General features: G+C 42.4%; 1 protein-coding gene across 1 annotated transcript; it reads right to left on the reverse strand.

Moving 5' to 3' along the window:
* Nucleotides 1-375: 375 nt before the first annotated feature.
* LOC137866807 (indian hedgehog B protein-like) lies at nt 376-7,118 on the reverse strand. The gene is made up of 4 exons (XM_068702967.1): nt 6,232-7,118; nt 4,771-4,928; nt 4,355-4,458; nt 376-2,383 (listed from the first exon to the last, which is right to left on the reverse strand). The coding sequence occupies exons 1-4, from the start codon at nt 6,535-6,537 to the stop codon at nt 1,653-1,655; spliced, it is 1,299 nt and encodes a 432-aa protein (XP_068559068.1). The 5' UTR covers nt 6,538-7,118; the 3' UTR covers nt 376-1,652.
* Nucleotides 7,119-13,269: the final 6,151 nt, after the last annotated feature.

A 13,269-nucleotide genomic window follows, 5' to 3' on the forward strand; every position in this document is an offset into this window, starting at 1 on the left:
ATCAGTTATTAGTAATGAGCTCTTCTGAATTCGTTGCAACCAAAACAAAAAACAGCAGTTGGGGTTTAAAAACAACAACTTTATGTTTCAAATACAAATTGTATGCTCAGAGTTGCTGAAAAATAGTAATAGTTTACATTATTTTCTAAAAATAGATCTTTAAATAGTCTCTCCAACAATAGCTTAATATACATATGTGACACATATTTTATAAGGCATATATAATATTACCTTGGAGTTCCTGGATAACAAAGTTTGAATCTTCATATTCAATAAGTGACGACTGGAAGACCACTTTGGGCAATATGAACAACAAAAATGTCTTGGGTGAAAGATTGAATACAAAAAAAGACCATACAAAGGAGAGCTGTCAAGTAACTTACTATTGGAGATTAAAGAGAGTTATTTAATATGATGCATAGCTGTTGCTTAATACAGTAGTTGAATACAGCCTGAGTGTTGTGTATACCTTTACTAGATACTACTGACCTGAACATTTTAAACCTGAAACAATGAAAAACATGTCACAAAACAAACATATTTTAAATAAAATGACTGATAAAAAAAACATGAAGATGTATATATGAACCATATATCAGCTTGAGACAATCAAGATGACTGAAAGCATGAGATTTACTTGGAAAACCACATTATAACCCCATGCACCTATCTCATATCAGTACTTCAGTATACACACAGTGTCCATCATCATTCCCTGTCATAGTTATCCAACAAAGCCCCAGATGTGAAGCTATATTGCAACACTAGCAAATTGCAACATTGCATTCATTTAATACACAAAACTTCATCCCTCATTGTCCAGTTAAATATTATTCAGTAAATTCATTCAAAAAAAACAAAACAGGCTCTATTAAAAAAGAGTAAAGCATCAATGTATTTACTGCAGTGATGACTCTGACAGTAAAGTTAATTTGTCGTCTTCCTTTCCTTTTTTTGAATACTCCCTAACTGTATAAATACCTATGTACATAGAGCTTTAAATCACACTGTGTTCAGTCACTAGTTTTCTTCATTCTATTCTCTTTTGTTCTTTCCTCCAAACGTGTTTCCTTCAATTGTTCATCTTAACCTTTTCTCTGAACAAAAGGAGTCCTCAAATGTTTAAATTTCCTCCAACTATATCAGTAAGCCCCAGCGTGACGTCAAGCTGCACAAATGTTCACACATTACAGTGTATACAGTACAAAGTAATGATTTAACTTGATTATCTTCACTGCCTGCTTTGACGATGATTTTGTGAAAGCTATTGTTTCGAATCGCATTCCCTGCTTTTGATCTCTGAGGTGCTCTGAGTGGAACATAAAAATATTGACATAGATATTCACCTGTTAAATTGAACATGGGAGATACTTAAGTCTGTACTTTTGACATTCTATTCTATCAGAACTGTCTTTGATCACCTCTCCAGTCCTCTAAATCTTCTGGAATGAATGAAATTGAAATTGCCAGACTGTCTCTTCTCTTTGTCCCATGTGCTACAAAAAAAGAGTTTGATGAAGTACAAAAAATACAGGCAAGTAGGGTGAAAACAAATTATCACTATAAAATCAATTGTCTTTGGTGGTCCCTCAATCTGTGCTTAGGTGCTCCTGAATACAGGTAAGTCAGTGTGAAACATGTCTCTGTGGCTCCTATCTATGTCCTTGCTCAGTCCCCCAGGGGTGGAAGTGTCCAGCGTCCAACAGCGTTTGCCCCAGCCTCTGTAGAAGCCAAGGGTACCAGTGGAGGCCGTCGGTCTGCGGTTCTGAAGGCCCCATAAGGCTATAGAAGAACCTCAGTGGGGCCAGGACCCAGTGGGCCAGATGGTGATTGTCCACAGCAGCATAGCAGGATGCCAGCACACCGTTCACCACTATGGACCCATGCTGAGTTAGTGGGGCATACAACCCAGTGCTCCCCTGTTCTTCTACAAAGGTCACAACTGAAAGTGATGCCTGTGACCCCACTTTCCCTTGTGATGTAAGCACACACTGTCCTGGCCGGACCTCACTGGCAAAAACTGTCCTCAGGCCTGCTTCCCAGCTTTTGGAGCCCAAAGGCGGATCTTCAGCCGTCTCTTTCCACTTTGGCTCGCTCAGCCCACCAGTGCAGTCTGTGACAAAGATCAGGTGAGCGGCTGTGAGTGAAATATTAAGTCCTGTGTTGGTGCCAATGTTGTAGAAGATCTTTGTGACGTTGCGCTGGTAGTCCAGAAAAGATGAGACCGGGCTGTAGATAAGGGGGCCGAGACCATCTGTCGTTGAGGAGGCCAAGACATGGTCGCCAGGGTGAAGATCACGCATCCGTTTAGAAGCCCCGCCCTCGAGGATAACCTGAGCATCGCCAGGGAAACAGCCACCGGTTTTGGCTGCCACAGAATGTTCTGGAGAGATGAAAGGAAGAGAAATCTGATTATTTTATTTAACTGAATTTAGTTTGAATCCGTTTTTTATGGCATTGTTTGTTTTGGTGACGAGGAGTCCAGACATAAAGAGAGAGGAATGCAGTCTGAACTTCTCTCAGGAGTAGAGCAACAGTGCAGCAGCACTTACACTTCTAGAGTGGCTGCATCTGCAGATTGTTCTAGGTCATTGAGTAATCTATAAAGACTTTGACACTGACTCAAGGACATCTTTATCTCAGCGGATCAGCGGGCGATTGTTAACTTATGTATATAATGTGACTCATGTTCAAACTTCGTCTTTTCTGTCTGCATCTGCCTCTCTCCTTATTCTTAGAACTCATTCACATCTTCAGAGGAAAATGTTTTCACCAGCAAATTAGGATTTCTAATCCCCATCCATTTGATTTTCTAAACTATATTAGTGATTTCTTTGAAAAATTCAACAGGTTTGTGTGGCCCTCTAAGCATTCTGCAATATTAAGGCCTGTCAATGAGACTTGAAATCCATTATTAAATTACCAAAAGGAGTACTGTTTTTTCTGAGGTTCGTAAAATACATAGTGGGGTCAAAAGGAGGTGTTTTAATATCTAAAAATTGACAAAAGGGCTGCTCTCTTCTTGCTCTTTTCCTAAAATGCTGCTACTGTAAAGTCCCCCCCCCCCCCCCCCCCCCAGTATGACACAAGCAATACAACAGTATTGAAAAAGCATGTCTGCCTCAGCTTTGTCGGAATGCCACAGGATGTAGGCCTGCATTTCAGCTTGTTGGAGTATGTCTGAATAAGGTGGCCCTTTAAGACGCAGTGAGACGAGGTGGCAAGAAGAGGTAGTCAGCAAGAGCTAATGGATAACTAGCTGATTGTATCACCACAGTCAGAGCACGGCTGGGGGTCAGAGAAACGGGAAAGTACACAAACTCAGACCTGGGTCTAGATATTGTTTGGATTACAGCAGAGTTTCAAACTGAGTCACATGACCAGTCTCAATGGTTCCACACAAGGAAAGATCAGTTTTAAATAGGAAATGGAAATGCATCACTGTAAATGCATGTGTGTGTGTGTGTGTGTGTGTGTAGGAGGGTTGTCTTAAAGCACTCTTAAGGCAGCCAAATATTTGTCCAAGGTGTGTGTGTGTGTCTGCAAGCCAGAGGGCTGCAGAGAAGGAGGGCTGTGACCGGGAGGTGATAAGACTTAGATAAGAGATCTGAGAGAAACCTACTGAAGGAAAAGCAACAGCAAAACAAAGGGAGAGTTAATCATCTCACAGCTTACTAACCTCAATGGACTGCTAGAATGTAGTTTGGCATCAAATAACTGGTGGTACCAGACATGGGTAAATGGGTTTCTAAAATGTCTCAAAAGTTAGAATGGCTTGAGGTGGAATGCGGTCATGTATTGTTTGCATAAGGACTGTATCTGATTTGCAACAAAACTGGAAAAAATGAAATGCTTCATCATAGGAATGCAGGAAGGAGAGCCAGATGGGACTTTAAATATAAAGTACAGAATATGTTATTCATTGAAAATTAAACATTAGCTATTGCACTGTCCCACCAATGGCTCTATCTGCACATCTATCTGCACATCGTAGGGCTGAATATTCTATGATCACAAACAATGATTACTTCTGATATGATCAAGAAGGGAGACTGAACACAACAAAAAGCACAGGTGCACCTACCTGCTTTGATTGGCTCCCAATAAGCCATACACACAAGCACACACATAGACTGATGATAGCTGCATCAAGGTAAACCATTAGTGAATCACCAACAAAGGTATCAACCTCATTAGTGGTAATGACAGCTAGCCACAAAAAGACATACAAACACACATGCAGATAATCACACACACACACACACACACACACACACACACACACACACACACACACACACACACACACACACACACAAACACACACACACTGTAGCTTACAGCCAACTCTTACCTGACTTGACGCTACAATGAATGTGGGCTTTGGACTCGTAGTAGACCCAGTCAAATCCAGCTTCTACGGCCAGCCGGGCCAACATGGCGTACTTATTTCTGTCCCTATAAAAAAAGTATATATATTTATATATATATATATATTGTCAACTCCAAATGTGATTCAATCAGAGTTTGACTGCATACTTTTCCAAACATGCACAGAAGACATACATTATTCCACTGACATCCAAACATTTATTTGTAAAATGTAATAGTCTTAAAATATTGTAATTGCAGGAGGAATTTGACTAATTGGTTGCCTCATTGCATTACTGATAAGTCGACTGACTGAGTGACTTGTGGACTGTCTTTACTAACTATAAGCCGACTTTAAGTCCTATTTACACCACATGATGTGCTGTATTGCATGCCCACCTGTCTGAGGTGGTGATGTCGACAGCACGTCCTTCATAGTGCAGCGAGTCCTCCGAATGATGGCCATCCTCATCCCAGCCCTCGGTCACTCTCAGCTTGACACCCGGCCACATGTTCATCACTGAGATGGCCAGAGAGTTTAACTTGTCTTTGCAACGCTAAGAGAGAGGTACGGGGAGGAAAAAAAGGAAGGTAGGAGTTAGAAACAAACACTACAAATACAAAATTAAGTTGTCCTAATAATGCTAAGTGAGCAGCTGGAGGTAGAGAAAGACCAAATGAAGAGAAGAAAAGAGGGACGTTGTGGGAAGAGTTGGGTGTGATGAGTATGAGGCATGTTTACAGCCATGTTGTCAACAAAAAGATCATCAAGAATCATATGTGAACAGTGTGTTTGTGGGTGAGTGTCTGGTGGAGCAGATAGTCGGAGACATCAGTGTCATCATATTAAGGCGGGGACAGGGAAGCTGGAACAATGAGAGACAGGGCATCGTGTCTCACATCGGAGAAGGAGAGCAAGAGAGTGAATAAAAGGCAAACGACATGCCTATCGGAAGTGATGAGGGCATACCTCTTCACTAACACACATTATACAAAGACATGTGAACAATAACTCTACTACAATTGTGTCAGGGGAATTCTGTCAGGTCAAAGTACACACAGGTGTGCTTGCTTGGGCTGATTTCGCAGTTATTCCAGTTACTTGCATAAAAGACTTGAGGTCAAGATGCCTCTCAACAGATCTGGGGATCCATTTTCTAATTTGAATCAGTGAGTTGTCAATGCGGTCAATATTAATATCCATCACTGCATGAACTGATTAATTAATCAGTTAATCAATTTCAGCTAGATGATGGTATTTCACCGAATTTCCAAAAAGAGCAGAGATTTTGGCATGCTGTGCGTAAAGTAGTCACTGCTCTAGTTTTTGCAATTACATATAGGTGAGAGGTGCATTTGTGGAACAAATAGACATTACAACTATGATATGAGACAAAGAGGACTGTATTGGTTGGAAGATATATCCTAAAATGAGTGGTTATGAGCCTGAAAACTGTACATATTAACGAGCATTCAGACTAAATAAACTAAACAAGACTTAGTTTGGAAGTGAAGGCAATTCTTCAAGACAAACCCGCAGGTAAGAATGTCCAGTAGCAAAATCCAGAGGTGAAACGAAGGGTTGAGTCAATGAAATCAATCATTTTGGTTTAAACATTCAACAGACAGCAAACAATCAGCAGACAATTGGATGCAACAGGCTAGCTAATCTAGTCTGAAGTTATTCAGTTCATTCATGGGTTGGGTCTGCTGCAGTCTCTGGATTCATCAAATAAGATATTGGAAATTCAGTCTTATTACCATAACCAATGCCAGGTATCAAGCAGCAACACGAAGAACAATGGTCCATATTTGCGCATATTTGTGCAATATCCATAGCCATTCATGCCTTCTCCTTACCTGGGTCATGAGCCTGTCGGCGCCCGTGTCCTCCTCATCTTTGAAGATGATATCTGTGTTGTAATTCGGTGTCAGTTCTTTAAAGCGCTCGGAGTTGCGCGTTATTTTGCCCTCGGGTCTCCCGCTGGCTCCCAGGGTCTTTTCGGCGACGTTGGGGCTGAATTGCTTGTAAGCGAGCGGGATGAGCTTCTTCGGGAGCCGCCTCTTGCCGTACCCCCTCCCCGGCCCGCAGCCCTCCGAGGCAGGTGCGAGGAGGAGGACCATGGCACACAGAGAGGCGGTGAGAAGGAGAAAGGAGACCCGCATCGCCCCGGGGGGGTGGGAGGGAGGACTCTCCCGGGGGACAGAGGTGTCTTCAGTACCTCTGCGGTTCAGTTCCCGACTCCATCGTCCGTGACAGTCGCGATATCACGTCCGAAAAACTCGGATAAAAGAAGCTCACCGCGGCAGCTCCGGGCACCATGAGGACACCAAAAAGTTTTTAGCAGCTCCAAAAAAAAAAAAAATGGACCCAAATTGAGAAACTTCGCTCCCTCCGCCTTGCAGAATCAACAGTAAGTGTGCAGGCTGTAAAGTCCGTGTATTTAAACAAACAGGTTCAAAGTCGATTTGGTGGGTGAGAGAGTTTTAAAGAGAGAGGGAGAGCGGTTACTGATATCCAAGTTGCAGTGTTGTGGTTTCTCTCCCTCTCTTTCTTTTGCTCTGGGAAACTGTCACAACATCGGCCACGTTCGCCCGCTGTTTGGTTGGTGCCCACTCTCTGGTTTGAAAGCTTCTCCTCTCCATATGCGGCCGGCGTGCAACAAGCTGTAGCTTTCCAGTTGAATTGAAGGGATTTGAGTGATCCAAAACGATCTGTTGCCACTTCAGACCGCACCCTGCCAGTCCTGCCCTCCTCTCTCCTCTCTCCCTCTCTCCCTCTGTCCCTGCTCTGCCACCCACCCCGCCCCTCCTGGGCACAGGGCGCACTGGAGAGTCCTGTCCACATTGTGCCGGGAGGCAGTCGAGCAGCAAACACAAGCTTTGCCCTTTTATTGCTGCCGCTCCATTTCCAGTTGTTGTCTTTGTCTGTCTGTGCCCTTGAAAGCTCTTGTTTTTCAACTGTAAACAACAGGCAATCACAATCAATTAATTAAATAAATTTCCTGGATTATGCAGCCACTAATGTTTTTTTTTTCCCCTGCATTCAAATATCAAATAAGATCAAGCGTCATTGGTTAACTGGCTGGTTAGTGTTTGGTTGACTGACTATTAATGGGGTGATTTCAGAGACAGACTAGATTGGATGTTTGGCATGTGGACTAGCTGAAGCATTACTTGGCAGCAAACTGACTGACTGACTGGCTTCATCTATGATTGACTGGCTGTCAATTAGTCTAGACAACTGTCCTAATTAATCAACAAGATTAATAATTTCCTCCCAGTTTCCTTAAATAGACAAATTACATATTTAATTTGTATAACTTTTGGCTGTCTGCCTCCCTGGCTGCTGGCTGTGTGTGGCTGACAAACACACACACACACACACACACACACACACACACACACACACACACACACACACACACACACATGCAAACACACCAGCAAACCCAACCCCTCCAAATTAGCTCTTCAAATATTTGCCAGCAGAAAATCAGTGGTCTCACCCCTGTTTCTCAGGGCAGGCTCCTTTGAATGAACTGAACTGTAAGGCTGAGGGTTTCCACAATTTATGTTTTATTATTTGTGAGTGTAAACACCATAAAGTATTTCTGCTGCACTACCGCTTTTCATGTCTCTTGATGGAACAGAGAAAAGCAAAGAGAGGGATTCACACACAGTAAACAGCCATCTATAGCTGTGTTTACCTTTTAGCTGAAATAGAACATCAACTGAGACCTGTGTAAATTCATTAGAACTTTCCTGGTATGGAGCATACAGCACCAGCCAGTTTAAAGAAATCAACATTTATCATGTAGAGGTGTCAGTGTTAAACTGAATGTTTCCAGCTTTGTAAGATACAAATGCTCTGATAATGAAGTATCATAGTAGTAGGGGAATTTCTCCCCTTCTGTTTTTTTAAAAGCATACATCTAAATTCGTAGAGAGGTGTCACAGAAGTCCCAATCCATTATTGTAAGTGTGGAGGACTTGGTCATCAACCATCCATTTGTGGAATCCTACAGCTAAAATGTTGCTTTGCAGATCAGTAGGTCTTCAGGGGTGACCGTGGCTAAGTGGAGAGCAGGGCCGTCCTTCAATCAGAGGGTCTGTCAGAGGGGTTCGATCCCCGCTCTGCTCGTTGCATATCAATGTGTCCTTGAGCAAGCTGTAGCTGTGCCTACTTTGATAGAATCTGAATTGTAAGTTGCTTTGGATAAAAGCGTCTGCTAAATGACTGTAATGTAAAGTCACTGCTTATAGGCAGGAAGGACTTAAATAAACTACAAGTAGTTCAAAACCCAGCTGCCAGATTAGCACTCCAGTGTTCAATGAGAACTAATATAGCATATATGCACTCTCGCCTGTCATGGTTCTCAGTGGAAATTAAACTCCACTATAGCCGTCTCATGTTTTTCAGAAACGTAGTATTTAATCAGACACCTGAATATTTCTTCAATCAGTTACAATACACAAGGAATGCTAGCTTAGGTCACTTGATACCTCCAACCCCAAGAACAAACCTTCTCAAACGCAGTTATTTTTCGTGCTATTACATCTTGGAACTTACTATTTCCTCATATAACACATACAGGTAACAATCTGTCATTTAAAAAACAATTAACGGCTCACCTCAGGCCACTAACCACTTGACGTTTTCCATTGCCTTTGTAGTCTCCTGATCCTTCTTTGTATACATTATGGATGCATTATATGGTCGGTTATGATAATATACGTACATCCTAGTCTTTGACTGCACTTTGTATCTGACTGTACTATTTTTATTATTATTCTGAATGTACTGTTTTTAACTGTTTGTTTCACATCATGTTTTGCACGATTTGTATGTATTACGTTTTTGTCCTTTCTGTGGACCCCAGGAAGAATAGCGGACGCTAAGGCGTTTGCTAATGGGGATCCAGTTAATAAATAATAAACAATAGGCAAGAAATAGCCTAGCACATGACCCCCTTTTACACTGTTTCCATTTGTTGTTTCTAGTCTTTATGCTAAGCTAAGCTAACCAGCTGCTTGCGGTAGATTTATAATTACTGTATAGACATGAGAGTGACATTGATCTTCTGATTTAACTCTGCAGAAAGAGATTAAGCAATTTTTTTAAAATATCAAACTATTCTGTTTAACAAAATAGTGGTTCTACCTCTGGCTACTCCTGCCTGTTTACAAAAAAATTATCTAGAGCAAGACACTGAACCCCAAACTGCCACCAATGAGCAGACTCTTGCCTTGGCAAGTGGACGTTGGTATATGTTAGGCATTGTATGCATGGACTAAGTCAGTGCTGCAACTTCCACATGTGTACAAAAGTGTGTCCGTGTGTATGCGTGAGCAGAAATCTATATGCAAATTTGTGTGTGTATCCATTTTGCACAAGCACGTGTTTTCCTGTAACTATCAACATTTTGTGGCTGTGCGTGAGTGCGGGTGTGTGTCTCATCCTTCCTTTGAAGATCATGAATACGGGCGTGGCTCCAAGCAGGCCCGCTGCCTATTCAGCACGGCTGTCGACAATGCTTCAGAAGTGGTCACATTCTCCCATCCATCCATCCATCCAACCCTCCCTTCAACCATCCGTCTTTCAGTTCCTCTTTGCCTCAAGAAAGGACGCCATGACCTTTCAAGCAGACAACAGTCTGATCAGACCAAAACCAGTGTGGAGCCCGACACCCCACACCTCCCAAAGTCCTCTTTCTCTGTTAGTATATATCAACCTTTCATGTTCTTACACTATTTCTCTTAGCCTCTTTCTGCATTACTGCAATAGCTCACATATTGTAAGGTATGAGCTCAAACACACACACAGAGGCTCACACTCACATAAAAACACATAAATCCCGACATGTGTGCGCAGTACACACTCACATGCTAACATACACACACACATACACCAAGCCAACCGAGCATCAGGCCCTCGCTCATTGATGTTTGTTAAAGTTATTAATTTTCTCTGTGAAATAAGAGGCCACGGTGGCAGGACAGAGGGAGATGGGTGCCAGCCCCAGAATCTCTCTCTGCTTTCATCTACTGGTACTTGGGCTCTATGAGTCCACAGCTAAGGGCTTTTACATGGGCATCGGGGTTACCCACGCATATCCGGGGCCCTAACCAACAAAGGCTGAACGAGGCAAAAAGAGGAAGACAGATGAAAGGAAATGCTAAGGAAAAGATGAAGAGAGCATGTGAAAAAGGATGATACACAGAGACATAGAGATAATGAGAGAGGGTGAGAAAATTGTACAAAGGGGTTGAGGAGAATATATCGGGAAATGAGGGTGCAAGATGTGAATTGAGGAGTTGATAAAAGAAAGAGAAATATGGGAGAAGGGTTGAATGAGTACGAGTGAATACATGGGACATTAGCTGGTAAACAAGTGAGTTTTGGTTGTTTTGCAGTCAGTGGAAGCTAGCGTGTTTGTGGCTTGTGGTGATACACTGAAATGGGGGTTAAAGGACGTTATGCTGAAGGTAACAACAGCTGGTGGCTGAAACCACCATCCCTCTTCCTCCTTCTCCTCCTCCTTCTGTCCCTCCACACACTCCAGCGTCTAACCCCAGACCACAATAAACACCTCACACTAGGTTTTGATAGGCTTCTAAGCATCAGAGTGGTTCTATCTGAAATGTTGTAAGCCTTAATCTTCCAAGACAAGGAGATAAAACTTCCTGGATGTGCTGCGCTTAACTGTAGCCTTCACACATTTTGACCTACATTTTTGGCAGGGTGCGAGCAGTTTAGGAGCTAAGCTGGAGCTAACACGGCAGCCAGGGGAAACCACAATGACCAAAACTGTCTATCAATGGTTGAGAGTGCCACTGATACTGGTCTTACTTAAAGCCAGTTCACTGCAACGTTTTTGGTCAGAAAGCAGACAGAAGGAAAATAAAAGCAGGGGGATATAAAAGTGGAGCACAGGCTAAATGTGTCTTGGAGTTAGCGGGCTAGGCTAGCCACCGCATGGCTAAAGCAAACAAAGAGCTGCCCAGGGCCTGAAGTATGCTATGCTCTGACACTAAACACATATGAACGGAGAGATGGAAGCACACACACATGCACTTACACATAAGAATCTACAAGCATGCAGGTAGCCAGAGCTGTAGGTTGTCAAACACACACAAATACAGTGTAGAATAACATGTGCAACATTTAGTTGTAAAATTGCATTATTAGAAGTAAACAGTCTTATAACACACACACACTTAATTGTGCAGAAGCACACTACTTCTTAGACTTTCTGTCATTCATATAATATAAAAAAAATGGAATAGAACAGAAAAAATAAATAGTTTTCATCAGTTGTCTTATGGCCATTGGAAACTATTCAGGTCTTTAGTTATGACAAACACACTGATTTGAAAAGAAAAGAAGAGAGGAGACATTTTTTGCTAGCCATGATTAAGCTGACACCAATATAACAGCCCAAATGCAGCTGCAACTGAAACATCTAATTTCTACTTTAGAGAGTCATTGAATGTCCTCATAATTGCACTTTTGGCATAATTATTAATTACACGTGGATCGTTTTTCAAAAGGTCCTTTAAAATAATATTCTTGAAATAAGACTTGAGGGCTGAGTGAGACTCGTGATCAAAAGATTGAAGACGTGCTTGAAGATTGTTGACAAAGACTTTGAGTCAAATTGGTATGAAGTGTCCTAATAACAAGTCCACTAGCTGGGTAGTGCCAACAATAATGCAGTGAGTGCTCCTGCTTTACTCTCTATGTCAAATGAGGGATCTTTCCTCCTCCCTCTCTCCATCCCTCTTTCTCTCTCCTGAGTGTGTGCCACATCTGTGGACTCTGTGGTGATGTTTCTCTGCTCAGAATGGATTCACCAGCTCAAAAACGTCCTTATTATATTTATATTTTACTACACCACTAGAAAACCATGCCAGCTGGGCTGCAGAACTTTGGGCAAAAAAGAGGGAGCGAAAGCAGAAAGGGAGGAGGGCAAGTGAGAAAGAAAGAGAGGGAGAGGGAGGAATGAAAGATGGAGAAAAACAGAGAGAGGCAAACAACAAGCAGACATGCTATATAGACATGCTAACCAAAATCAGAAAAACAACAGTGACCTCTGATGAGTGGAGCTGGAGCAAGGACAGAGGGATGTTGTAAGAACGCATGGAGATACATAGAGAGGAAGAGTTGATGAGAGATGAGGAAGGGAGAAAGTCCACAGATGAGCAAGGAGGAGGTCAGGGTAGGGTAAATGGGATGACAGAAAGATTTGGTTGAATTGAAAAAGAGATGCTTAAGTAATCAGAAAATGACTTCACTGTTTCTCCCCTACTCCTTTATTCTTTATGAAATCCAAGCCAAATCTCTAAGTTCCAATCATATGTTTTCATTACATTACATTATATTGATTTGATAGATGGTGGAGGGACTATATCTCCAAACTGGCCTGGGAGCGCCTCGGGATCCCCCAGTCAGAGCTGGCTGATGTGGCTCGGGAAAGGGAAGTTTGGGGTCCCCCGCTGGAGCTGTTGCCCCCGCGACCCGATCACGGATAAGCGGTTGAAGATGAGATGAGATGAGATGATTTGATAGATGATTTTGTCCAAAGCAACTTATGACAATTGCATTCAGCCTCCAAAGGACCAAGAGCCATGACTGTATCCAGGGCTACAGTAGAAGAAGAAATGAGGCAGTAAGTCTGCCGTCCTGACTGCAGTTGGGAATTTATCCCATCACTATGTGGCCTGTACAAACAAGAACTTCAATCAAGATGAGCACTAGAGGGTCCTCCTATACTTCATGTATTCTGGAGACCTGGCCTTTGTATGGTGATAGTATGGTGATAGTATGGTGGTAGTGATGGAGATCTCCGTATTCCCTTCCCTTGAAGAAACACATACCAAGTCATAAGATGTTCA

Source organism: Cebidichthys violaceus, unplaced genomic scaffold (assembly GCF_023349555.1).
Source record: "Cebidichthys violaceus isolate CVI_PGR_0920_01 unplaced genomic scaffold, fCebVio1.0.p SCAF_11, whole genome shotgun sequence".
NCBI classification, from domain to species: domain Eukaryota; kingdom Metazoa; phylum Chordata; class Actinopteri; order Perciformes; family Stichaeidae; genus Cebidichthys; species Cebidichthys violaceus.